The sequence below is a fragment of the Phycodurus eques genome, chromosome 9 (genome assembly GCF_024500275.1).
Source record: "Phycodurus eques isolate BA_2022a chromosome 9, UOR_Pequ_1.1, whole genome shotgun sequence".
NCBI classification, from domain to species: domain Eukaryota; kingdom Metazoa; phylum Chordata; class Actinopteri; order Syngnathiformes; family Syngnathidae; genus Phycodurus; species Phycodurus eques.
In genome coordinates, this window is record NC_084533.1 from 23,009,261 (window position 1) to 23,034,963 (window position 25,703).

The following is a 25,703-nucleotide window of genomic DNA, read 5'->3' on the forward strand; positions in this document are numbered from 1 at the left end:
TACTAAAATATATATTTTTATTTACCTTTTAAATGCTGTTTGGATTTTTTTATGCTCTATTTATTTATTTGTGGTGTCTCACCCTGAAATAGTCTCAAATAAGCAAAAATTAAAGATAATGGCTTAAAAATATGTTTTATACTCAAATTATATGTTTTCCTCGTTGATAGATGAGAGATTTATTCGCCTAAAAGTGCCGCCAGATGAGGTATATTGTTTTGGGGGGGGGGGGGAACTACAAGCGCGTTTTGTTTATTTTTTCCAAATGTTATCATAATTTGACAAAAATAGCGCAAGAAAGAAATAATGGACCTCAGCACCTGCTAGATTGTGTGTGTGTGTGTGTGTGTGTGTGTGTGTGTGTGTGTGTGTGTGTGTGTGTGTGTGAGAGAGAGAATTGCAACAAAACATGTGTACAGTTCCGTTGAGCAGGTCCCAATTTTCATCTTATAATAGTAATCGTATAATCGGTACTCGGCAGCGTGTGTTCCTCAAGAGCACTGCAACAATGTAAATGCAACAGAGGAGCACTCTACTTCCTGTATACTTTGTTTTGTGTTTTTTTTATTTTATAGCCTAAAATATCTGCAGCCTCACTGAGCACTTCACTGCAGCGGGAATTTTCATCTCACGTCAAGCCTGCTTTTAAAGGTTCTATGCAATTATTATTGTATTGTTGCATTTTGTTCGAAGCACTCTGTACTTTATGTTGTCATTCTTTTATTAAAGGTTTCCTATTCTAAGTGTGGTTGTTTGATGTATGGAAACTGTGTCCCTATTTTAGTGTTTTTTGCATATTCATGCCGCCTATGAATATATACCAGAAGTCTTCTGACAACATCATGGAAGGTGTTGTGCGTGCACACACATCCTGTTGGTATGTGACATTTACTCTTTCCAGACTTTTAACTCTTGTTCCAACAAATGCATAATGTAGTAATTTACAATACAATAAATGAGTTGATGTGACCCACAACCTCAATGAGTTCACAGTGCTGCCCAGAAATCTTTTTTTTTTTTTTTTTTTAATGTGAGATTTTTGTGAGATTCTCAGACAAAAATACAAACTATTGCAGTTGAAGTATAAACCACGTTTACATTATGTAGGCATAACAATTACCGTTAGTTATAATACTTCAATATAGCCCTTAAAAATTTTGTACATTAATTTTAATGCACACTCTAAATGCTTCAAAGTGCTGCAAACCTAATGCAACAGTTGTGTTGCTATAACAGAGAAGACAACACATTTAGCCTTTTTTTCCCCTGTGTATTTATATTTAGTATACTATATTTTTCCATTATATATATATATATATAATTGGTCAATTAAAATGCATTAATTCTTTTTTTATTAATTTATCTCATTAAATTATTGGTTAATTGATTTATTTATTGTAAATTTTAAAAAAATGGTAAAAAAAGATGTATATATTTATCATTTGTGTATTTTATTAAATAATTTGTTCAATTAATCAAAATCAATTTATCCATCAATTTATGATTAAATGAATTGTAAAAGCATAGAATGAAACGAGAATGAATAATGTTCCCCCCACTATTTAAATAAACTATTTTCCATCCTTTTACATACATTCAAATTTAATGGTTTCTTTTTTTTCCGCACTTGATGTCAGTTTTAAAATTGAAACAGGGCCCTTGAGCACAATAGTTTCCCCAGCAGCCCTACTTAGAGATGAAACATAAACACAAAAGAATCATTCTCAGTGGTCTGCGGGGGGGGAAAAAACAAACAAAAAAACGTTTTCAAATAAATTAATACTTTTGTGATCTGGTCCACACTGTCAAAGTTTGTACATCCCAAAGCTGGTGGCGGTCTCGCTGTAGTCCACCAGTGACAGGTCCTGAACCCACAAGCTGAGCTGGTTCCCCGTCTCTAGTGTCATCACCTCTACCAAGGAGGCGGTACACAGCCGGGGGATGGACACCGAGCCGTTGAGGCTGCAGTAGGCTTGCATGGCCACCGTCTCCTTGGACGACGCGCCGCGTTTCAGCTTGACTGCGCTGGCCAGGGGCCTCTTCGGGTCGGCCTTGGAGAAGCTCACCCTGGAGAAGACCAAGTAGTCCCCGGGCTGCAGGACGGTCAGCCAGCTGCTGTGGTAGTAGTTGACGTTGCTTCGAACCGAGTGCTTCATGTCCCACTGAAGGTAACCTGCTGGGGGAAGACACCGGCGCGTCCCTTAAAACTGTACATGCCGGAACTTGGGAGTCCACAAAATAATTAGCGGACCCCCCCAGATAGTGAATGTTCAAACTTCAAACTGTTTATTCAACACTCCCAGTTTAACTTTACTCTCAAACTAGACATAAAACAAATGGAATTCCACGTTATGTATTTAACCAAACCACACTAAGATTGTCTTTTATAAGTGCGCTAGGTTAATGCTAACTCACGATGCGAAACCGACTAACGAAACTAGCATAGCTAGTCGCCATGTTATACATTGCCTTTTCCCCCCAAGGCAATTGTACAACACATGTATTAACATCACTTTAACTTTTTTTTTTTTGTGTGCATTTTGTGACCTTTCAATCACAAACGTAATGAATTTTGTTGAGATTTTACATGATTGACCAAGACAAAGTAATTGTGAAGCGGAATGAAAGTGAGATGTGGATTTCCAAATTTTAAGCAACTTTTAAGCAAATATAAATAAATAGTGTAATCAATTGCCTTCAGAAGTCACCTAATTAGTAAATAGACCCCACCTTAATTTCAGTATATAAAATATAGCTTTTCTGCGAAGGCCTCATGGGTTTATTAGAGAACAGTATCTGAAGACCAAGGAAATCACCAGACAGGTTCGGGACAAAGTTGTGGAGAAATTTAAAGCAGGGTTAGGCTATTATATATATATATATATATATATATATATATATATATATATATATATATATATATATATATATATATGATTTTATTTAGAGATTTGACATAATATATATATACTGTATCGCAAGCTTTGAACAGCTTAAGGATCACTGTACAATCCATCGTACAAAAATGGAAAAGGTATGGCTCAACTGCAAACATCTTCATCTTTTCTGATCAAAATGTCTTACTGTGCTTATTTTGAGACAGTTTGGACTTTTTTCAAATTTTTCAGCAAGACAAAAAAAAAAGACTAAAAAAAAGATCTTATCAAGTGAATTTATACTAGTTCCGTTGGCAGATCTCCCCCCCCCCCGCCCCCCCACGTATTTTATGTCTTTATATCTTATGTTTTGTTTTAAGTGAAAACAAAATCTGCCAATGGAACTAATATTAGTAGGAAAAAAATCCAGAATTTCTTTTTTAAAAATCCATTTCAAGACAAACATTAAACAGGCTCAAACTGACTGAAAAGATGACAAGAGGGGGAAGTTGTTTACATGGTGATTCCTGATTCCTGATTCGCTTCGCCACGATCATGCGGGCCAACGCTCTGGAGGAACTTGAAGCTGGAAGTAACAAAAAAGTAAACATTTATTTATGTCTTTAGCTGTATGTGTCTAACTGTGATTCTCAATCATTGTGCCATGGTAAATTATTGAATTGCTCTTAATTGGTCCCAAAAGTTGCATTTATTTACTACACAAACAATTAAATGCCATTTCATTAGATGGCTGAAAGTCCAATTAATCTGTGTTGCTATTCATTGAACAGAATAATATCTTTTCCCACATTTCACACAAAGTGAATTTGTGAGTTCATTGAGACTCGACTTTTTTTTTTTATTGATTTTTTTTGACATTTTCTTTAGTGGTGTGCCGTGAGATTTTTTCAAATGTAAAATATGTGCATGACTCAATAAAGATTGGGAAACACTGGTCTGACAAAGAAAAGATAAAAAGAAACAAGATAAAATATACCTTCAGATAATGGCTTTTCCTGTTGGGTAAAAGTAGAGTGTGTGAAAGGTCAGCGAGTGATCTTATGACAACTGAGCAGAGGCAAACCTTTGTTTTATTTAAAAAAAAATTTTGGAGCATTATTAAATCAACACTAAGTTTGAGAAACAGAGGAACAATTTTGTCACTGTAAATATTTTTACTGTACCTGGTTTAACAGAATGACAGGTAATGTTTAATCATTGCTTCATTGCATAATACATGTAGTTTAAAATGGAGTTATGACATGTCGGATGATTTGGAATCTTTAATTTAATAAAATTATTTATTAGATCTTATTGTATTTTATGTCCTCAAATTATTGTACATTACATTACAAGACCTTAAAAAATGAAAAGAGTACCTTTTTCCGCAATGTTACCATAAGGATTATAGTTAATTTATGAATATAAAGGTGTAATACAGTATAGGTACATGTATTTATTTGTCACATACTGCGTTAATCCCCAAAATATTATCGTTATCTCACAATTCCACTAACTATTACCATTACATTACCATTAACAACAAGACTTAATAAACTTGAAATTTTCAACCTAATAAATTGTTTTCAATTCAGTACATTTCCTCAAAATGATTAATGATTATCATTCTATTCAACTTATAACATATACCTGTGTAATACTATTTAGTTTATATAGTTAGCTGTTATATATTATTTCTGTATACTGCACATTTATTACAATTATTATTTTTTTTCACACATTTCTGACCATTATCTTCAAATTGTGACTATGCCACAATTAATATACATGTATTCATTATCATTCAGATGGAAGGAAGCATGTTTGGTAACTTAACACAACTTACTGCATTTTCTCAACTCATTTAAATACAACGGCAGAAATTGTTTATACTGTTATATCGTCACTATACAGTAAATGTAATACTTGAAATGTTACTGAAAAAGTCCCTATGACCTAACTGAAGTTAAGTGACATAATAGGCACCCGTGCTATATAAAAGGTAAATGAATAAACTAAACGATGCTTTTACCATTCTGCCTGTGTAGTACAGGAAGGCGAATCCCCCCAGAGTGAGCAGAAAATGCAGCACTACGACTGCCAGAAGAGAGCGGAACAGATTCTTGCTGTGGCTTGCAGATGGAGCCTGAGGCTGGATGAACAACTGAGACTGGCGAGGGGGCAGCGGCGGCGGTGGCGACGCCACGCTACTGTGGTACGTGTTGATCATTATAACGGAGATGAGCACAAGGTGGCATCCCATACGCTCGGCACTGTGATATGTGAAACACGACTGCAGCGTCATTTTCCCTCCTTCTCCCCCTCTTCTTCTTCGGAAATGTTTGCTCTCATTTGCATTTCCTCTCTCTGAAGGTGAGAAATCGACTCTGCAGACAAAAAGTACTCACATCTTCCTGTGACAGCAACGGTAACTTTATGAGGGAAAGGAGGGCTGTGAAAATTTGCTCTAAAGACACAGAAGAGGCACTGCAGGAATGTTTTCATGTCAGCAACTGGTTTTGTTAAAGAGGAACATTTTATTTACTGCTGTAACACCTGAATTTCCTCTTTGGGAATAAATAACATTTATCATATGTTATTTTAGTTAGACCAGGGGTTTTCAAACATTTTGGTTCCAGGGAGTGCTTTGCCACACTTTGTGGCATTTTGGTGCCAAGTAACTATAATAAAGTGTGTTGAGGAGCTTCATTTGGGCAGCACCGCAGTGCTTTACTGCCAGCTTGTGGTATCTGGGTGCCAATGAACTACATTGAAGTGAGTTGAAGAGCTTCATTTAGACAAAATAATTGCTTTACCGCCATCTTGTGGCAACGAGTGCCAAGGAACTACATTGAAATGTATTGATGACCTTCATTTAAACAAAAGTAATGCTTTTCCACCATCATGTCAGCTTAGTGCCAAGGAACTACACTGAAGCTTGACGTGGTTTACCGCTATCTTGGTGCCAATGAACTGCATTTAAGTGAATTGAGGACCTTCATTTAGACGAAAGTAGTGTTTTGCTGCCATCTTGTGGCATCTTGGTGCCAAATAACTACATTGAAGGGAGCTTCATTTGAGAAAAAGTAGTGCTTTTCCACCATTTTGTGGCATCTCCAGGAACTATATTGACGTTAGTTTGAAAGGCTTCATTGAGACAAAATTAGTGCTTCAGTGCCATCTACTGTAGGTGCCAAGGAACTACTTGGCAAATAAAGATGATTCTGATTCTGATTCTGATGTTGAAGTGAGTTAAGGAGCTTCATTTAGACAAACGTAGTGCTTTGCAACCATCTTGTGAAATCTTGGTGCCAAGGAACTATGTTGAAGTGAGTTGAGATTCATTAAGACGAAGTAGTACTTTGCCATCGGCAAACATGAACCTTTTTTGCGGTGCATCAGTAACTCGCTGAGTTTTGCCTTTCCTGGCAGGGCTCGGTGCCTTTTCCACCGTAATTAGCTGGGGAACACTGTAATGATTTTCTGTTTGTTAATTTCCCGTGGTACACGTGATAATCTCGTACAGCGCAGTGGTTGGGAATTACTGACTTAAATGCTCACATGATGATAGTTTGACTTTTGATGTTATTCTTCAAAACAATTTCAACTAAATTTCTAATGGTTCAACTTTTGGGGACTTGGGAGGTTCCGTTGTGCTATGAGTATGCCATTCTCATGAGAACCGGGTCATGATGTCTCAACTGCTGGGGGAACGGAACCTGTGGCCCTGTCAAGCGTGACTTACTGGTTCCTTTTGGCATGGCGTCCTGTGGTATTTATGAAACGTTGAAATTGGAGCATCAAGCCAAGACGACCCTCTGATGCTTACCACTAAGCTCATTGTTCAAGGAATAGCTGTCTGGAACTGAGTTTGTATCTGTGGATATGCAAATGTTTCTAACCACTTGTTTTTCTTCTCATGCTATTGACTTCACTGTGTGTGCAAAGTTGTAGCGCATTCATCAAACAGTCAAGGTTCAGGGTTCGAATCTCTGCTACGGATTTCTTGTGTGGAGTTTGCATTGGCTCCCTGGGGTTGGGAGCATGTTCTAGCTTTCTGCAACGTGTCGTAAGTTATCTAGTTATGCCTATACCTCAAAAAGGCATCTTGCCTTAGGATACTTTGCGTGGTCGCTTGTTGTTGGCCGTGAGTGCGCGCCCATCACGGTGAGAAAGGCGGTAGTGCCATGTAAGTGAATGTTATTTATCTTATTTCATGAACTATTGATAGTTTTTACTGATGTTTGGACTTAGACTACTATTGCACTTAACTCTTAGTGACAGCCAATATGTAAGGTAATAGAAGAAGCCAACTATTTTCTGTGCAGAGAAATTAATTTTTTTCATTTTACAAAGCTATAAAAATAGGTATTGTATTTACAGTAATTAACAGTAAAAATGTATTTTAGTACTTAGTTCAGTGTTGTGCGTTCCCTCAGCAAACAGTCCATCGACTGGTCACCTTTTGTCAGTCTTGTGATTGACGGTCTGAAAAGGTCTGTGCGGAGTGGAGCAGACGACGAGGGCCGGGGCCGTGGTCCGTGGTGCCGTTGAGCGAGCGAAGTCGATGATCGGGGAACGAATCGCATAACCTCTGCGACCTCGGGCTGGGTGGGCCTCGCCTCTCGGACCGACAGGGGTTGCGCTTTGCACTTCACGAAGGCTACTAGACAGTGGAAAAACTGGAACAAATAAAGCAGAAATTGCACCAAGAGAAATTAATGTTTTACTGTAGATAAAAAAAATGTAACTCAAATATTTTATATGAGCTAGTTTTGGAGACTAAATTGCCCATAGGTGTGAATGTGAGCGCGAATGGTTGTTTGTTTGTATGTGCCCTGCAATTGGCTGGCAACCAGTTGAGGGTGTACCCCGCCTCCTGCCCGATGATAGCTGGGATAGGCTCCAGCACGCCCGCGACCCTAGTGAGGAGAAGCGCCTCAGAAAATGGATGGATGGATGGATAGTTTTTAGGTTAAAGTGAAATAATACATTTTAAATAACATATCATGTGAGAAATACAGAAATTAAAAATATTTTTGAATTGAACAATAAAAACAGTTCAAAATAACAAAAATAACTATGAAAAAATGTATTTTATAATCAATTAATTTCTTCATGAAAATAGAAATAATAATTAACCAGACTTTTAAATGTATGATAATATATGTTACATAACAATATATAGATATGATAGATAAATGTTTTAAATGAAATTTAAATAATATGATGATAACAAACATAAAATAAACAATGCCTGGTTATTTATATATAACACACCAGTGGTCTTTTAAAAAAGGATTTATTTCTTTAAACTTGGCCAGGTAAGAGGGCACCACGCTGGCGGAGGGCGTGACGAGCTGCGATCCCCCGAACGTGGTCATGAGCGCCACCACGCTGTAGGGCATCCAGCATAGCAGGTAGCACGACACCAGCGTCAACACCATCCTCAGAATGTTATGTTCTCGACGCTGCGTTGTCAAAGGGTTGATTTTCCCTATCTGGAGAACACACGGCCATCATATGATGCGCAAATAATCATACATGATTTTTACAAGAACCCCCTTATAATCCTAATGCCAGTTGACATGACTACCATGCATACCCATAAATATCAAAGGAATTAAAAAGTTGCTTTTTTTTTAGTTCACTTTTTTGAAACCTCCAAGGGTCCTGTTGATGCAGTCATTCGAAATTAAGAAAAGTAATCAAAATGTAATCACATGTAGGTATATGTTTTGAGAAAGTAGTAGAATTAGTTACACTGATATTACATTTTCAACAGGGTAACTTGTAATTGTAACCAACTACATTTCCAAAGTAACCTTCCCAACACTGTCAACAGGTGGCTTTTTGTGCCATCTAGTGGTAGATGAGTCAAGCCCCCATTATACTTCTCCTGACAGTACTCCTTCCATCCATCCATTTTCTGAGCCGGTTATCCTCACAAGGGTCTCGGGAGTGCTGGAGCCTATCCCAACTATCATCGGGCAGGAGGCGGGGTACACCCTGAACTGGTGGCCAGCCAATCGCGGGGCACACATAAACAAACAACCATTCCCGCACACATCCACACCTTCAATTTAGAGTCTTCAATTAACCTACCATGCATGTTTTTGGGATGTGGGAGGAAACCGGAGTGCCCGGAGAAAACTCACGCAGGCACGGGGAGAACATGCAAACTCCAGACAGGCGGGGCGGGGATTGAACCCCGCTCCTCAGAACTGTGAGGCAGACGCTCAAACCAGTCGGTCACTGTGCCCAAATGAAACCACCATAGAAAATGCGAATGGTTGGCAATATATAGACTGTATATCGTTGCTGTATGTCCAACTGTGGTCAATTTCATATTTTTTCTCACAAAACAATACTATTGGACTGCCCCCACGTCTGTTATAATGAACCAATTTAAACTGTTGAAAATAGCTTGGGAACAAATCTATTAACTCTTGAACGCTCAACTGTGTGAGAAGTGTTGTCAAACTACACTTCTTGTTTCACTCTGCGGGAGCCGTGCGGCATTATGCCATCTCAGAATTTGTCAAAATAAGTCTGAATATTTTTTAGACAATAAAGAGTCAAAATAGTTAGGACCTAAAGGGGCCACCCAGCTCTCTCCTCCTGGTTGTGGCCTAAAACATGACTCCGCCACCTCCTTTGTGATGCCGCAGCCTTGTTGGGACATGGTGGCCATCCATTACTTCATTTATCTGGACCATCCAGGGTTGCACTGCACTCGTCAGTGAACAATCTCATGCTGGTAGGAATACCTTTGCGTCATTGGCAGCTATGGGCGTAAACTTATGGTGTAGTCTCCATCCATCCCTGATCTCAACCCTGTTGAGAAACTTTGGCGCATGCACAGTTATATTGCATTCAGTCAATGTGACCTCCTTATGCTGCAAATTCAACAAATAACTATTTTCAGTTCTTTACATCCATCCATCCGTTTTCCAAACCGCTTATCCCCACATATAAAAAAAACCAAAACATTCACACTCAAATTCATATCTTCGAACAATTTGGAGTCTTCAGTTAACCTACCATGCATGATGTCATCATTGAGAGTTATACTCAGAATCAGAATCATCTTTATTTGCCAAGTATGTCCAAAAAACACACGAGGAATTTGTCTCTGGTAGTTGGAGTCGCTCTCGTACGACAACAGACAGTCAATTGACAGAGAATACTTTTGAGACATAAAGACATTGACAAAAAACAGTCACTGAGCAATAAAGGGTTGCTCGTTATCTGGTAATCTGATAAATAAAAATTTTTCACTCTTAGATGACTTGAAAATTATGATGACTTTTCATTTGCATTGACTATTCAGGAAAATCAGAGAAAAATATAATTTGCATAATACAGCAATTTAGAACGCAGTGTAAATTAGTGACTTAACATGATTCTCGGGGGTGTTGTGTTGATGTTAGTGCGCAATGGTATATGATAGCAGTATGGTATAATATCAACTTGAACGATGCGGTATTTGGTAACAAGCAAGATGGTGTGTTTTTTAAATGTTTTTTTATTTCCGGAGATGAAGTCATTTCGGAAATGGAAGGATTCCACGCGACAGTGACGATATGAGAGGTACTACAAGGACAGGTATCCATCTTTAGCCTAAATGCATAAGAATCCATAATTGCCTATAAGTCATCAATAAAAAATATCAATGTGCTTTTTGTGTAGACTGTCAGACATCCAGGTCAGGGTAATCCAAAATGTTTGACTCAAAGCAACGAGACTCTTGTTTGTTGAATTAGTTTTTTTTTTTTTTCAAAAAATGTTAAAAAAATTACCTAAGCAATTATGTTATTAGGCTAACAGCAGATACTATCAATAAAAGAGACACAAAAAGCATGATAAAGCATAACATACAACCTATTATATAACATATTTTTACACATATAAATGTGACTAAATCATAGACACCTCAATTCATGTGGCAGTTGCTAACTATATCAACACCTTACAAATATAATCATTCTCACGTAGCCAAACAAGGCGCAGGAAGGTTTCGACAATAAAGGCATGATGAATCGATAAAGGAAAAAAAAAAAAAGTCCACTGTAATTATGAGTTTCCTCTTTGTCCTCTGTCAAGCAGAAAATGGGTTAGTAGATGATTATGAGGCGTGTCAAAATAACGGCTTTTGTGCGGCCCAATTTGAAGCCCATCTCCACCTGACACTTTGCTTAAGGTGATAAAATCGTGGGCATTCAGCGAAGCATGATGATGGCGCTATTGATCTCCATGCAGCAGCAGCAGCAGTAGGTTTCCATTCTACTCCGCAAATTATTAGATCACACTCTAGAAGTGTGTAAGTGGCTAAAAAAGCCTGTCAGTTGTTGAGACCCAAAGTCCCATTAATGTAAATATTAAATATACCGTGTTGGAAAAAGAAAATCTGTGAATACATGAAGTCACAAACTATGATTCTAAAACAGTTTAATATACATCTTACAGCATAACCCTTAAAAATAAATATCCATCCATCCATTTTCCGTACCGGTTATCCTCCCCAGTAAAAAAAAAAAAAAAAAAAAAAATATCTTAAAGATAATTTGATAAAAATGCAACTGAAGGACACGTGAAGACACTGTAATTTCCACTAACAATCCAGGCTAGATTGACAGTAGCTTTGGGGATTTCCTGTACAAGGTTACAGTTGAAGCGCTGTTTATTTGTCTTTGTAAAAACTAAAAAATTGCATCACAAAAACAAACAGGCAGCATTGACGTCACCACCCCAGAGGCAAACTTTACTGATAGCCTACTGCTCCATATCCTGATGATGATGAAAAAAATATATATTAAATTTCTTTCCAGCGACAAAAATGCGCTCAACGGTTTCGGTTCCTTTCTACCGCCACATGCTGAGGTGCTGACGTCATGTCGCTGACAAGTGCAAGAAGAGAATCAACATTTCCTGTTGCTGCTCCTGTTGCTGCTGCTGCTGATGATGAAGATGATGATGATGACTCCGGTGTAGTCTCTGTGCCGTCGCCCACCACACAGTCCTCTTAGTACCAATACAAGTCTTTCTTGTCCAGACGTTGTCCTAATAGAGGACACACGCATGTGAAGCCGTCCTAAGCAGCTCTGGTTCATTCATAAAAAACTTACAAAGGCATACAGTCAAAAGTAAATTAAAAGAAACAGTATGTAACAATAACAGCTTGAATATTAAATTTGAGCTAAACTGGCACTGGTTCTTAAACTTTTTGGGTCCAGGGACTCCCGTACTGAGGAAAAACGTTTTATAATTGCCACAACCAAAACTACAATTTGCATCTGCAAATGCCATAGGGATCACCTATTTTTGAGTACGAAGTCGGAAAGTTACGTACGGTAACAAGTTCATATTTTTTAGCGAAAGAAAAGTTGTTTCGCCGACAAGCATAAAGTTGTGACATTTTGATATTAAATTCAGTTTAATTTAAAGCAAGTTTAATGGAGAAAGAAAGTCATATTTTTGATTGATTGAGTGAAATCTTTATTTTGAACATGTGAACAGTGAAAATGAAAAAATAAAATATAAATCTAGTTCAATTACATACATGTTCAAAAAGGAGTAGGAGGAAGTGAATTTCAAAACTAAAACTTTATTCTTGTACTGCCACACCTTTTCTTCTGGAAAAGATGCCTATATTCTAAAAACAAATCCGACGATACAATCCCCCCCCCCCAAAAAACAAAAACAAACAGTAGAAGTATAGCAATAGTTTTTTTTCATATCCCGTTTATGGTTTTGTATGAAGCTTATGTTAGGCTTATGCCAGTGGTACAGTTATAAAATTACTTTTAATGAACGTGACAAAGAAACAACTTCAAGCAAGAACAGCACAAAGTAACACGGAAGCGAAAATACTGCTAGACTATTTGTGGCGTTTTTAACAGGTATGCAATTACCCGCTTCGATTGGAGGGGATTGAAGTCCGCTGTGGTCATGCCCACGCCAGCGCAGACGTCCCATTTTAATTTTTTAACTATAACAATCGTGCATGGGTGGGGTGCGCGGACATATTAAAGTCGCCCGCGGTTATCACTAGCTCATACTGTATTTAATTCCGCCGTCTTTTGCCACACCAAGTGATAATGCTCCAGACAGGCACGGATCACTCTCTCCATGCGAGACTGCATTGCGCCTCACTTGAAGGGAATGAATGAAAGAAGCCGTTTTGATTGGCGGTGAAGTCAGCTAGGTTCACACCCACGAGTTGCAGACAGCACTTTTTTTTTTTAAATACGCCGGCTGGCCTCGTCTGCAAAATTACAAGCACCCGGTCTAACTCAGACTTGCGCGTCACAAAGATAGAGCCCACAATCTTTACAAGAACAAAGATGTATTTTGTCAGGATAAAAAGTCGTAATCAGTGTTGTACCTGAAAAAGTTAAATGAACGAAAGTTCATGAACTAGTTTATATTTTGGGCAAAGGTAAACTGAGCCAAATTTATTTCTGCCTGATGAACGCGCTCACTCCGGCATCTGTGAACGGTTTTTGAACAACGGTTCATTTTCGTTAGAGTGCCAGGTTTGTTTAGGTACTTCCAAGAGAACGCACTCTATACGGGCCTTCATACAGTATGTCAGGGAATAAACGCCGTATTTGGTAACCGATTCAGTGCGGTCAATCAAACGGTCATAATATGGATTTTGTTTTGTTTTGTAATATAACAATAGATTAGATATCAAATTTAGTTTGTACTGTATAGTCAGCCAGCGATGCGTGTAATGCAAAGTGATCAATGGCGGAGACTGAATGCGACTTTAACCATCGTTCCTATCATATTGTGTTGCATGTTGGAGTTGGCACATTAAGGACTGTAGTCCTGTTTTTGTTTTAATTCCTCATAAAAAAAAAGACAGTTCAAGCAACATATTTGTCCTCATGCTTTTTTGTGACTGGAGGGTGAAAGCTGCAGCTGGCTACTAATGTGGACTGAATTGCTGGCAGCAATGGGGAAATGGTGGTATTTTGAGTGTAATAGTCCCTCAGCAACATACTGAGAAAAAAAGGACAATGAACTCGTTCATTTTTGGATTGTGCTTCTAATTATGTCCATTTTGGAAGGTTTGATAGCTTCCAAGAAAGACTGATGGCAGATGCTGTATTACATACGAAGGCTTACCATGCTCAAAGCCTCCAGCAGGCTCCACAGAGTCTCTAAATCCTTGAGGCACCATCCAGTTGGCCGGATGTTCCGCCTTGGAGCTGGAAGCCACGCCAGGCCCCATCTCGGCGCGGTCGCTGTGCAGGAGGTTGAGCAGGGACGAGGCGTACTGCTGCCCGGTCAAGCTCAGGTCTTCCGCCGAATACACGGCGGACGGCAACCCCGAAGCCTCCCCAGTTCTGGCGATGAACGAGTGCCATGGCCTGGAAGGGTTGTCGGTAGAGCCGAAAGCCAAGTACCGTCCCGTCACGGGGAGCGGCTCGGCCAGGTTAGCCTGAGAAGTGCTGCTCTCCTCTGATCGGGAAAAAGCAGTTAACAGAACTTAAGTCTCTTACGTCGCTGATTCAAACCACTGTGTAATGTGCTGCAGGAAAATTCGCTAAATTGAACCAAAAATCATTACAGTAAACCCCCACTATTAGCGGAGAATATAGGGGTCGAGACCTGCAGCAAAACAAAAATCACAGAGCCCCATAAATTTTTTTAGGCAGAAATGCACTGAACCTTGCATATTCTCGGTATGGCGTTTGCAAATTGGAATATTGGCAGAATTGCTTCGGTACCCATACTCGGTTATTTGCTAAAAAAAAAAGAAGGATTCCTTCTTTTTTTTTGTGCTCATACCAAAGTAATGCAGTTATCGCTCTGCTGCCATCTGGTGGCATCTCGGTGCTAAAAAACTATGTTGAAGTGAGTTGAGGAGATTCGTTGAGACAAAAGTAGTATTTTTATGCCTTTTGTTTCATCTTGGTGCCAAGAAAACGTTGAAGTGAGTTGAGGAGCTTCATTTAGGCAAAGGTAGTGCTTTGCTGCCATCTTGTGGTGTCTTGGTGCCAAGGAACCATGTTAAAGTGAGTTGAGGAGCTTCATTTAGGCAAAAGTAGTGCTTTGCAGCCATCTTGTGGTATCTTGGTGCTAAACTTAGCTCCTACCAGATATAAATAGATTGTTTACTCTTACTCATAGTTTGAAAACATTATTTCACTACAACATGTCTAGTGAAATGTCTACACTCACTTACCTAATTTGATGTTTTTACGCATTTTCTTGGGCTTGACAACCAGCAAGTTGTCTTTGAAGTCTTTGCTGAGAGCACGGTTGAAGTGGGCGTCCACCATACTCCCGATGTCGCCCCGGAAGTACCTCAGGATCACGCTGCGGGAGTGGCCCTCCACCTTCACGGCCACTGGACTGTCCATGCCATCCTCCATGGGTCAGTCGTTACTGAGAAGCAGACGTGGAAAAAGTACTCTGTATTTAATTAGTAGTCTAGATACTCTTATTGCTTTAGCCTGAACACAAAAACAGCAAATACAGTTGGTTCCAAGAGAAACATCTGCAACTTGGTACATTTTCAAATGTCGAACCGGTAATATGTGGTAGTTCGTAGCTCATCAGAATCAGAATCAGAATCGTCTTTATTTGCCTTTATTTGCCACTGAATTTGTCATGTCATAATATGATGAGGTGACAAAAATGAGTTGGCCACCCCTGCTGTAAATTGTCCATAGGTGTGAATGTGACTGTCAATGGTTGTTTATGTGCCCTGCAGTTGGCTGCCAACCAGTCAGCTAGGATATCCTCCAGCTCACCTGCCACCCTAATGAGCACAATTTAAATGTATTTATTTAAATTATTATTATTATTTTTTTAACAATCCTATAAGTCAGTTTCCCCAACATTTATTGAGCCAAGGCACATATTTTACTTTAGAAAACTCTCATGGCACACCACTTACCTTCATTTCTCGTGTATATTGAGCAACAATGTATAATGCGCACCCCCAAAGTTGACCTCAAAATTTTGGAAAACCCTTCTACCTATGTATAATGCATTTTTACAACGCATGATTTTGCTTCAACCCATATAATCAAAACATTAAGTATTTTTTCAAAGAATTATTCTGAAGTTAAGCACTTTATTTGAACATGTATTACTTTTTTTCATTTCCTTGCTCTTATTTTGAAATTCACAGCCTTACTTTTAAAGTAAATGAGAAAACACACAGTTGTGCTCATATGTTTGATTACCCAGGCAGAATTTGTAAGATGGGTACAATTCTTTAAAGAAAACATGCAGGGCTAGGCAAAACACATTTTATTTTATTTTAATGGGATTCAAATGAAACTTTCAAGCATTTCAGAAAATCATTACCATTAAACAAAACATAACCATACATAAATTAATGATGATTGTTGTTCAGTCATATTTAAAAAAAAAAAAAAAAAAAAATCTCAGAAATTCTGCCAGGCTATGTAAACTTAAGAGCACAACCGCACATACAGTAGATGCAGTCATACCTACCCCAGTCATATTAGAATGAAAGTGTAGGGTGCAGCTTTTTCATAACCTCTCGGTGGTGGCATATTAGAATGAAAGTGTACACCTTTCTCATAACCTCTAGGTGGCGGTGACATTGGAATGAAAGCTGTACAGCTTTTTTATAACCGTGAGATGGCGGCAAACATTTATAAAATGTGAAAGCTTTTTCATTTTCCCCTATATCTATGTATAATACGCATAATTGACTTTTGACAATTTTTTTGGGGGAAAAAATGTGCATTATACACGAGAAATTACAGTAATTGTTATGCCTGTCACTATACGTCGCTGGCATAGATAGATGAACGAAGATACATTATTTGTAACAATTTTCATGCCAATTAAGTGAAATTGGATAATTTACCATGGGACACCTGATGATCGCTAACCGGTAACTTGTTGGAAATCACTGCAACCAAAGATGGATAGTAGTGCTAGTGCTACAGAAAATGGATGTTTAATGAATTAGCAATCAATTTGGGATCCATGAAAACTCTATACAGAAATCAGCCATATAATAATAATAGTTATTATTATTATGCTAATTAATATAATTATAATTTTAATTAATATAATTAGAATTCGGCGGCACGGTGGCCGAAGCGTCAGCCTCACAGTTCTGAGGAGCGGGGTTCAATCCCCGGTCCCGCCTGTGTGGAGTTTGCATGTTCTCCCCGTGCCTGCGTGGGTTTTCTCCGGGCACTCCGGTTTCCTCCCACATCCCAAAAACATGCATTAATTGGGGACTCTAATTTGCCCGTAGGTGTGAATGTGAGTGCGAATGTTGTTTGTTTGTATGTGCCCTGCGATTGGCTGGCAACCAGTTCAGGGTGTACCCCGCCTCCTGCCCGAAGATAGCTGAGATAGGCTCCAGCACGCCCGCGACCCTAGTGAGGAGAAGCGGCTCAGAAAATGGATGGATGGATAATTATAATTCCCATTCCCACATACTCCTGTGCTTCCAATCAGTGAAACATACACAAAATGTTACATTAATATATTATTTATCCATCCATCCATTTTCTACCTTATCCGAGGTCGGGTCACGGGGGCAGTAGCTTCAGCAGGGACGCCCAGACTTCCCTCTCCCCAGCTGTGAACATAGGTGAGGGTAAGAACGTAGATCAACCGGTAAATTGAGAGCTTCGCCTTTCGGCTTAGCTCCTTCTTTACCACAACGGACCGATACAAAGTCCGCATCACTGCAGATGCTGCACCGATCCGCCTGTCGATCTCCCGTTCCATTCCTCCCTCACTCGTGAACAAGACCCCAAGATACTTGAACTCCTCCACTTGGGGCAGGATCTCATCCCCGACCTGGAGATGGCACGCCACCCTTTTCCAACTGAGGACCATGGTTTCAGATTTGGAGGTGCTGATTCTCATCCCAGCCGCTTAATTATATTAAATCAAATATAGATTACATATACTCAAAGTATATAAATTTAGTCTATATTTTTAAATAAAAAGTGTAACCACTTCATGTGAGCCTCTGTGTATATAAAAAAAATGAAAAAATTTTCCTCATATAAATATGAGATATCATTAAAATATGATATCTCATATTTATATATATATATATAAATATATATATATATATATATATATATATTGCACGTCATTCTTATAAATATAACTGTATTTTTAAAATGTTAACTAATGGATTTCTTTTATTTTTATTGCAATACACATTTCTTGGGTTAAAATTCTGGTTTTGCAGAAGTGTTTCATCAAAAATGTCAACAATTTACATTTGTTGCATATAAATCACTTTTTATAGTGTCATGACAACCTCCAGAAAGTTAACAGTCGGACTTCAGCATAAATAAAGTGTACATTTTCAGCGCAGGAAAATTAAGTAGACAAGTGGAATTGAAGAAATCACTGTACTGTAATCTGTATTATGAATAAATAATCCTATGTGTCACAGTGCAGATAGCAAAAATACAGCATTTTTGTTGTACCTAATCACATAAATTACTGAAAATGTTCAATCTAAAATGTCTTACCTGGCTAAAGCTGAACAACAAATGTGTTGTTACTTTGACTGAAAGCTGATGTCTTCACCTCGATGAGCCAACGCCAAAATTCCTGGGAAGTTTTTGTTGTTTGGCTTTGTGTTAACCTATCATTGATTAGGTTAAAAAATAACAACACAAGGTGTCTTTATTTTTATACTGGAAAGACCAAACATACCCCTTGCTGGTAGGATATGTAAGACTGAAAGGGTGTGTGAGGCTTCTTGTACACGTAGCTATGAGCAGAATGTCATCTAGCAAGTTCAACCAGAATTCCAAAGACTGAAGGCAAATGGAAAAAACTGAAATAAATACAAATAAACAATCCCCAAACCCTAAGTGTGAAAAAGCATCGACTCTGCAAACACCACAGTAGATAACTGATTAAAATTGAGGCCTCTAATTTTAATATCTACAGTGGTGATTTTAGGACAAGAAAGCGAAAACATAAAACAACCATCCAACATGGCTCTCCACATCTGAAAAGGCCTGTGAATTGTTGCACTGTCGTTTTATAATGGCTCGTAAATAGCTTGCATGTTTGTCCCTTTACATAAACAGAAAATTGATGTTGCGTATATTGTTGAAGAATCAGGGAAATGCCGATCAAGCAATTGTAACACTCTGAGATAAAAAGAGGGAAATAGTACTGTATATGCAGTAGCTTGGTCAGCCAGGTGTGTAGTAATACAGTATCTCCAACTGGGGCACAGACAGTATGCAAGAAGTATCTGTCATGGGTGTGTGTTCTGGTTGTTGTTTTCTCCCTGTCTTGTAAACATGCATGGTAGATTGAGTGAAGACTCTAAATTGCCCGTAGGTGTGAGTGCGAATGGTTGTTTGTTTATATGTGCCCTGCGATTGGCTGGTGACGAGTTCAGGGTGTACCCCTCCTCTCGCCCAAAGATAGCTGGGATAGGCTCCGGCACACCCGGGACCCTAGTGAGGATAAGCGGTTAAGAAAATGAATGGATGGAAGAATTAAATCAACACTATGTTAGCAAAAAACAGGAGTAAATAATGTTAGGCAAGAATCAGGGTAAAAATAATGACAATCAGAGGAAAGTATGCTAAACAAGACAAAGTTAATAAGTTCAGGAATGCGAAGCTTCAGACACATTCATATTTTAATGCAGGACAACAACAAATCAGGCTTGATGCTATTTATTATTGTTTGAATCTTTGCCAACTTGAAGTACAGTATGTCAAAGCAGGGTAAACATGGGTCCATACAATAAGTGAAGTGTCGAGGTTTCACAGCTTGCAAAAAAATTCAGCATCAAAATACAACTTTTCACTCATCATTGATTGACATTTGAATTCACATTTAGATACAGTATATTGAATATTTGTTGAGCTCAGGATTCACGTTTTGTCAAATAACTGCAATTCATTCTGGGAGTGGTGTCAATATGAATTGTTACAAATTAATTAATTTGTTGTATTTGCTAGAATATACTCTTGTATGTTGTTCTTGATTTAGGTGCTGTTTGATTTATTTTGCTTCCTCTTTCCTTTATGCAGACAGGCATGAAGCTAGACCAGTGTTTCCCAACCTTTATTGAGCCAAAGCACATATTTTATACACAAGGGGAAAAAAAAAATCATGACAAACCACCAAACAAAAAGGCCACAAATGTGGGTACACTATGTTGCCCGCATAGATTCCGCGGTACCTTGAGATAAGAGTGACCTGACTTGGGAGTTTTTCCAGATACGAGCCGTTGTTCAGCGGATTTTTTGTTGTTGCTTTGACTTGTGAGCAAAGATTTGAGATACAAGTGCTGTATGATGGTAGGGAACTCAAAACCACTCACTTCATAGCAAGCAGAACTTTGGTAGATAGCGAAACATTCTTAAAAAAAAAAGGTGTCAAGCTATTGATTGCTATTCTCAATTGAAGTTTAGTGTCAAATTTAACATAAAACAAAGAGTCATGTCGTGTCGTGTATGTAAAACAACCACATTGCTTTTAATTTCGGTAAGTCTATTTAGCTTAATGTTAACAAACAATGCAAAATGTCAAACACAGGCTAATGAATAGCATCAGTATAATGGTGTCATAACTTTAAAAAAACGGATATTTGAACACAGTGGAGCAACACGTGTAGAGAGATAATATAAGAACACCCACAGGGATATATTCTTTATCCTCTGCGAAGAATGACTAATATTACGGTGGCCTACTGAGCTTTCATTTTTTACATTCAATTTAATTGTCATTACAGTATGTGTCTATAAAGTACAATTTTATAGAGTGCTATTTGCCTTGTTAAACTTTGGAGGCATGCTTACGCCCCCTTGCGCTTTTGTGGTTCAGTGTCAGATTCCGAAGTGTTCCTGAGCGAGGTGTTGTTGACGGAGGAGTTGGAGTTAATAGGATACTTCTTCCCGCCGTGAACACCCGCTGTCATACTCCAGTCTGAACACAAAACACAAGAACCAGACTTGAATGGTACACCCAATGCGGAGCTCATTTCCTTCATGAGAAGTAGACTACCTGAATGGTCGCCACAACACAAATGCATTCGCCATTGTTTCCTCACGTTGTCGTTCATCAGACAGTGGAAGAGAAAAACGAGGAACCCTGCGAAAGAAAAGCCGACATCACTTGTGCAATGAGGCAGCGCTGCTTCGACAATTGTTCAATTTGAATCTGTCACCTTGAATCACACTCATAAAAAAAAAAAAAAAAAAAGCACGTCTCACAGCTGGTTTACAATAAAAGCATGTTTTCCAGAATAAAAGGTGTAGTAATTACGAGAATAAAGTAGTGTTTTTAGAACTCCGCCGTTAAAATATGACTTTCTTCCCATGTTCAACTTTTGCGTGGAGAATTACGACTTCATTCTTGTAAGATCACAACTTTTTTTTTCCTCAAAAAAAATCTCAGTTTGTTCTCGAAATTACTTTTTCAAAAAACACTTAAAACATGACTTTCTTCCCTTATTCAACTTCAAGATCATTATATTACAACTTTATCTTGGAAACTATGACTTTATTCTCATAGCATGAGAACTTATTTCCCTAAAAAATATGAATTTGTGTGGGTAACATTTTGACTTTTTCTTCCTTTGTTCAAATTTAATATTGTAGTATTATGACTTTATCTTGGGAAAATACAACTTTACTCTTGTAAGATTGAGTTTTATCCCAACAAAATACTTCTTTGCTCTTGTAAAAATTCTAAGGAAAATTTGAATTCGTTTTGACTTTTTCTCAAAAATGTATGGCATTTAGGGTACACATAGTAGTTATGTTTAATTGGCGTGAGGATCACGAGGGGGTCCCTTGACCTAAAATGTTTAAGAACCCCCGACTACGATTTGGAATGGTAAACACTTGTCTGGCTTGTGTGTCAACCAATTTATTTATTTATTTTTATTTTTTTTAGTGCTAATTAATTCTGAAACGGTTGACACAAACCACACAATCATAATTGTTGTAACAATTGAACAAACACAACATGTTGTAGCTATCATCACCAAACTGTGCTTGGTGAAAACTGTCTTTTAGCAGTTCATCTTTCTTTCTTTCCAATCCATCTTGAGATTTTTATCCATACCCTGCAAAGTGTTGAAGATGGTGAAGAGGTACATCATGGCCTCTCTGCCGGGTCCGAAGGAGAAGAAGCCAATCAGCCAGGACAGGCCCAACAGAACGGTGAGGCTGGCCACCGCCCTCAAGTCTTGCAGGGCGCTGCGACTGCTGGTCGTCGGCTCTTTGTTGGCGCCCCTCTGCCGGATCCGAAGCAGAACCACCACGAACACGGACGTGTTGCACAACAGGACGAGCAGGACGAACGCCACCACCACCGCGTAGAAGACGACATCGTTCTGCAGCCAGCAGCTAGGTACGGAGCCCCAATCAATCAATAAAATCAATAAATAAATCAATCAAACTTTATTTACAAAGCACTTTTCATACAAATAATGCAACTCAAAGTGCTTTACATCGTTACGATCAACCCCAGACCTGACATGAGGAAAAAGATATGTATAACAGGCACACAAAATGCTAATATGTAGCCACAAAATACTAATTTGTGGCTATGAAATAGGTACTGTATAACATTCGCACCAGATACTAATTTGTGGGTTTACTATCATTCACATGAACAACTTGGATATCTGGGTAAGTGGGGGGGAAAAAAAAAAAGTTCCATTAAGAACACAAACCCTTCCATGTCATTTGACCAAGGTAGAGCAATTGAGAAAACTAATTAAATGGCTTGAATGATGATTTTGTTGTGGGATCTTACGGGAGGTCTCTATGTCTACCGCCATAGTTTTAATTTGTGAAGTGTCATTGGAAAAGAAGTTCGATGAAGTAAATTCATTACGCTTGCCGTAATTTACATTTCAACAGGTAAGCGTAGCTTGGAAAAAGGACATTTTGGCCATTTCCCACCAAAATCATCATGCAAACCAGATAAAAGAACATCAAAGATGATCCAAATTTAAAAAAAGTGATGGAAGGTTAACTTTAAACCCGATCATGGCGGTCTGGTTCTAAGTCTGCCCCTGTGCCAGTCCGAAGTCTCGATCTACGTTACCATTTCTAGCAAAGGTGCACTCGATTTGCTTACCCAACTGTCCGGTATGGAGTCACAGCTATGGTACTTCATGGCCAAAAAATTGCATTTCATGCTCACCTTATAGCCACAATTACACCCCCCATGTCATGTCTCACTTCCCAGAGCTAGGGGAATTGATAGACTTTTTTGTGACTTTAACTTGACTCAACTTAACTTGAAAGCTAATATTGTCCGCATATCTGTCGCCTGTAGTTGGGAGTACTTACAATTGGTAGGTAGAATGACTCTCCGCTGCAGCTTTTGTGTCCAGAGTGTCGCCATAGGCATCTTTATCTATGGCCAGCACCAAGCTGACTATCACCAGAGGAACACCTGTAAGGACACCATAAACTATAGAGACATTTCCAGATCACGATTAGCGTCATTTTTCACCCTTTGACTGCACATCCTTTGGCCTTCTTGTGTCTTGTACCAACTATACAAACAATGACATCCTACAAAGCACCGAAATGGTTCCTTTCTTATAAACAGGACGTGGGAAAACATTAAAAATAAAGAAACTAAATGATTCCTGTGGCATTTATGAGTTTATATGGTTGTTGTGTTTAATTGACATTAGGATCAAAAGGGGTAAAAATGGGAACATTTCTCCCCTGTTAAGAGCTCCCTGGACCTAAAACGTTTGAGATCCCCTCCCTGCTTTAATGGGACAAATATGAAGTACTGTACGCATTTTTAAAAAATGTTGACCAAGTCAAGTAAAATGAGATTTTAAGGGTCCCACTAAGCAATTGAACCTTAGTAATCGTCCTATTTGTAAGGAAATCCCATCAGTCGCCACAGATGGGTGCAAATGTGTCATTTCTAGTTCTTATTTTGTGTTTGGAACAAAATGAAAAACTCCCAGCATTTGGAAATAACAGCTTTTCATTGGCAGGCAAGCATATTTGTTTTTTGATAACCGTCCTTCAAGAGCTATATTTTTCAAAAGGTTTTTTAAAAAAAAATCTGAAACAGTAAGACAAGTAAATATTAAAATATAATAACAAAATATTGTATTTTTATTACACACAAAAAAAATGATTTGACACTACATGTATTCATTTTTATTTTGTACTCAAGTATTTTTGTTCTTTTTATGTAATTTAGTTTTTACTTTTGATTTAATTCAATTTGTCTTTTTATTTTGACTTTTATTATTTTAATTTGGCTTATTTTTATGTTTTAACTTAGTATTTTCATTAAGTTACGTGAAGTAAATTATTCAATACTTAATTGTATTTAATAGGTTCCATTTTATTTGTTTTGTACCAAATGTAATTTTGTTGACTTTTGTTGTTCTTTTTAAACTTTGTATTTGTAAGTAATTTCATTTAATTTAGCATTTTCATTTTATTATTTTGTATTTTAAATGATTTCAAATTTTGAAATAACATTTTAAGTTTTCAAAAATTCTATTTGCACCTATTAAATTTTAGGTTTCTTTATTTTTGTAATTTATTTAATTTTAATTTTATTTTATTTGACATTTTTATTTAATAATTATTTTTCCACTGAAGACTTTCATGTTTTTGATTGTAATTTGCTTTTTGTTTTGTATTAAATGTTATTTTGTTTAATTATTTCATTATATATATATATATATATATATACACACACACACACATAAAATTTTTATTTTTATTAATTTAACTTAATTTTGAATATTTATTTGAATTTTATATTTTCAATATATTATATACATTTAATGTTTTTGCATTTATTTGTACTGTATCTTTTTTTAATAAAAAAAAAAATACAATATGGCTCAAGTGGTACAGGGTTTGTTTCCTAACTCGGCGGTTGTGGGTTCAATCCTCAACACGTGACCATGTAAAACTGTCCTCGGGCAAGATATTGAACTCCCAGTTGCTCCTGATGCTGCGGCATCAGTAGGTGAGCAAGGGCTGTGTTAAAGCACTTTGAGTGAAAGCTCATAGTCTACATTGTAGCAGTCTGTCTACTCTATTTCTATTCTTTTATTTAAATCTCTGAGATTGTCACATCTTTTTCTTACCCCACCCAACAGCGCAGAGCTTGAGGATATACGCGGGCACGTATGTGTTGAAGATCTTGATCAGGGTGAAGTACATGTGGAGGGCTTCCAGGCCCATCCAGGTGAAGGAGGCCAGCAGAAAGTAGTGCAGCGCGGCGGCGGTGACGATGCACAAGCTGTAGTTGGAAAAGGACGAGAGCCACGAGTCCAGGAGGAAAAGCATGCTCAGTCCCAGCAAGGCGGCCGACAGGTTGATGAGAATTTTCGACAGATCGTCACGGCGAAGCTTTCTGGAATAAGGTGGATGACATAGAGCGTTTAATTATATGCGCAAATGACTTCATTGCAGTTTTATGCATTCAGATGGCTCACTTAAAACCGAGGTAAGTGAGGAGAGTGATCCCCAGGAAGATGGATGATATACCGCAGCCAATGTACTGAGATGATGCTTAAAATATGATCCTCACTGATGGGAGCTCTGGACACATCCTGAACAAAGTACAAAACATATTTGTATTAATAACATTAAGGCTCAAATATGTGGACATCTGAAAAATCTTTTGTAGACCATTTGTAGGGGTGTCAAACTCTCTCTCTCTCTCTCTCTATATATATATATACATATATATATATATATATATATATATATATATATATATATATATATCAATATAGTTTAGTTATGGTTATGGTATCGTTAACAATTCAAACAATTCAGTCTTGGGCACCATCAAATA

The 25,703-nt window shown here is 38.0% G+C and overlaps 2 protein-coding genes and 1 long non-coding RNA gene across 6 annotated transcripts; 1 reads left to right on the forward strand and 2 right to left on the reverse strand.

Annotated features, from left to right (window-relative positions):
• Nucleotides 1-1,584: 1,584 nt before the first annotated feature.
• Nucleotides 1,585-5,287, reverse strand: cd40lg (CD40 ligand). 2 transcript variants are annotated; one of them, XM_061686680.1, is made up of 4 exons: nt 4,909-5,287; nt 3,874-3,892; nt 3,394-3,462; nt 1,585-2,173 (listed from the first exon to the last, which is right to left on the reverse strand). In XM_061686680.1, the coding sequence occupies exons 1-4, from the start codon at nt 5,179-5,181 to the stop codon at nt 1,806-1,808; spliced, it is 729 nt and encodes a 242-aa protein (XP_061542664.1). In that variant the 5' UTR covers nt 5,182-5,287; the 3' UTR covers nt 1,585-1,805. The 2 variants fall into 2 exon arrangements, with proteins under 2 accessions (XP_061542664.1, XP_061542663.1); XM_061686679.1 differs by having other exon boundaries at nt 1,585-2,176; nt 4,909-5,285.
• Nucleotides 1,900-25,518, forward strand: LOC133408163 (uncharacterized). The gene is made up of 4 exons (XR_009769244.1): nt 1,900-2,168; nt 4,925-5,091; nt 21,969-22,247; nt 25,000-25,518. It is a non-coding gene; the product is annotated as an uncharacterized LOC133408163 (long non-coding RNA).
• Nucleotides 11,311-18,591, reverse strand: vgll1 (vestigial like family member 1). Of its 3 annotated transcripts, XM_061686239.1 has the most exons (4): nt 18,386-18,591; nt 15,076-15,278; nt 14,013-14,348; nt 11,311-11,939 (listed from the first exon to the last, which is right to left on the reverse strand). In XM_061686239.1, exons 2-4 carry the CDS (start codon nt 15,263-15,265, stop codon nt 11,902-11,904), a joined length of 564 nt encoding a protein of 187 aa, XP_061542223.1. In that variant the 5' UTR covers nt 15,266-15,278; nt 18,386-18,591; the 3' UTR covers nt 11,311-11,901. The 3 variants fall into 3 exon arrangements, with proteins under 3 accessions (XP_061542223.1, XP_061542220.1, XP_061542224.1); XM_061686236.1 differs by lacking the exon at nt 11,311-11,939 and having other exon boundaries at nt 11,954-14,348; XM_061686240.1 differs by lacking the exons at nt 11,311-11,939; nt 18,386-18,591 and adding an exon at nt 14,789-14,982 and having other exon boundaries at nt 11,954-14,348; nt 15,076-15,156.
• Nucleotides 25,519-25,703: the final 185 nt, after the last annotated feature.

What these genes read in the sequence shown, in the direction of transcription:
- cd40lg (XM_061686679.1), bottom strand. Translation starts at nt 5,181, where the DNA reads ATGACGCTGCAGTCGTGTTTCACATATCACAGTGCCGAGCGTATGGGA. An exon ending in CAGGAATCAGGAATCACCAT is followed by an intron (nt 2,177 to 3,393) that starts GTAAACAACTTC and finishes GTCTTCCCCCAG; the next exon opens with CAGGTTACCTTCAGTGGGAC.
- vgll1 (XM_061686236.1), bottom strand. Translation starts at nt 15,265, where the DNA reads ATGGAGGATGGCATGGACAGTCCAGTGGCCGTGAAGGTGGAGGGCCAC. An exon ending in GCGTAAAAACATCAAATTAG is followed by an intron (nt 14,349 to 15,075) that starts GTAAGTGAGTGT and finishes TTTCCCGATCAG; the next exon opens with AGGAGAGCAGCACTTCTCAG.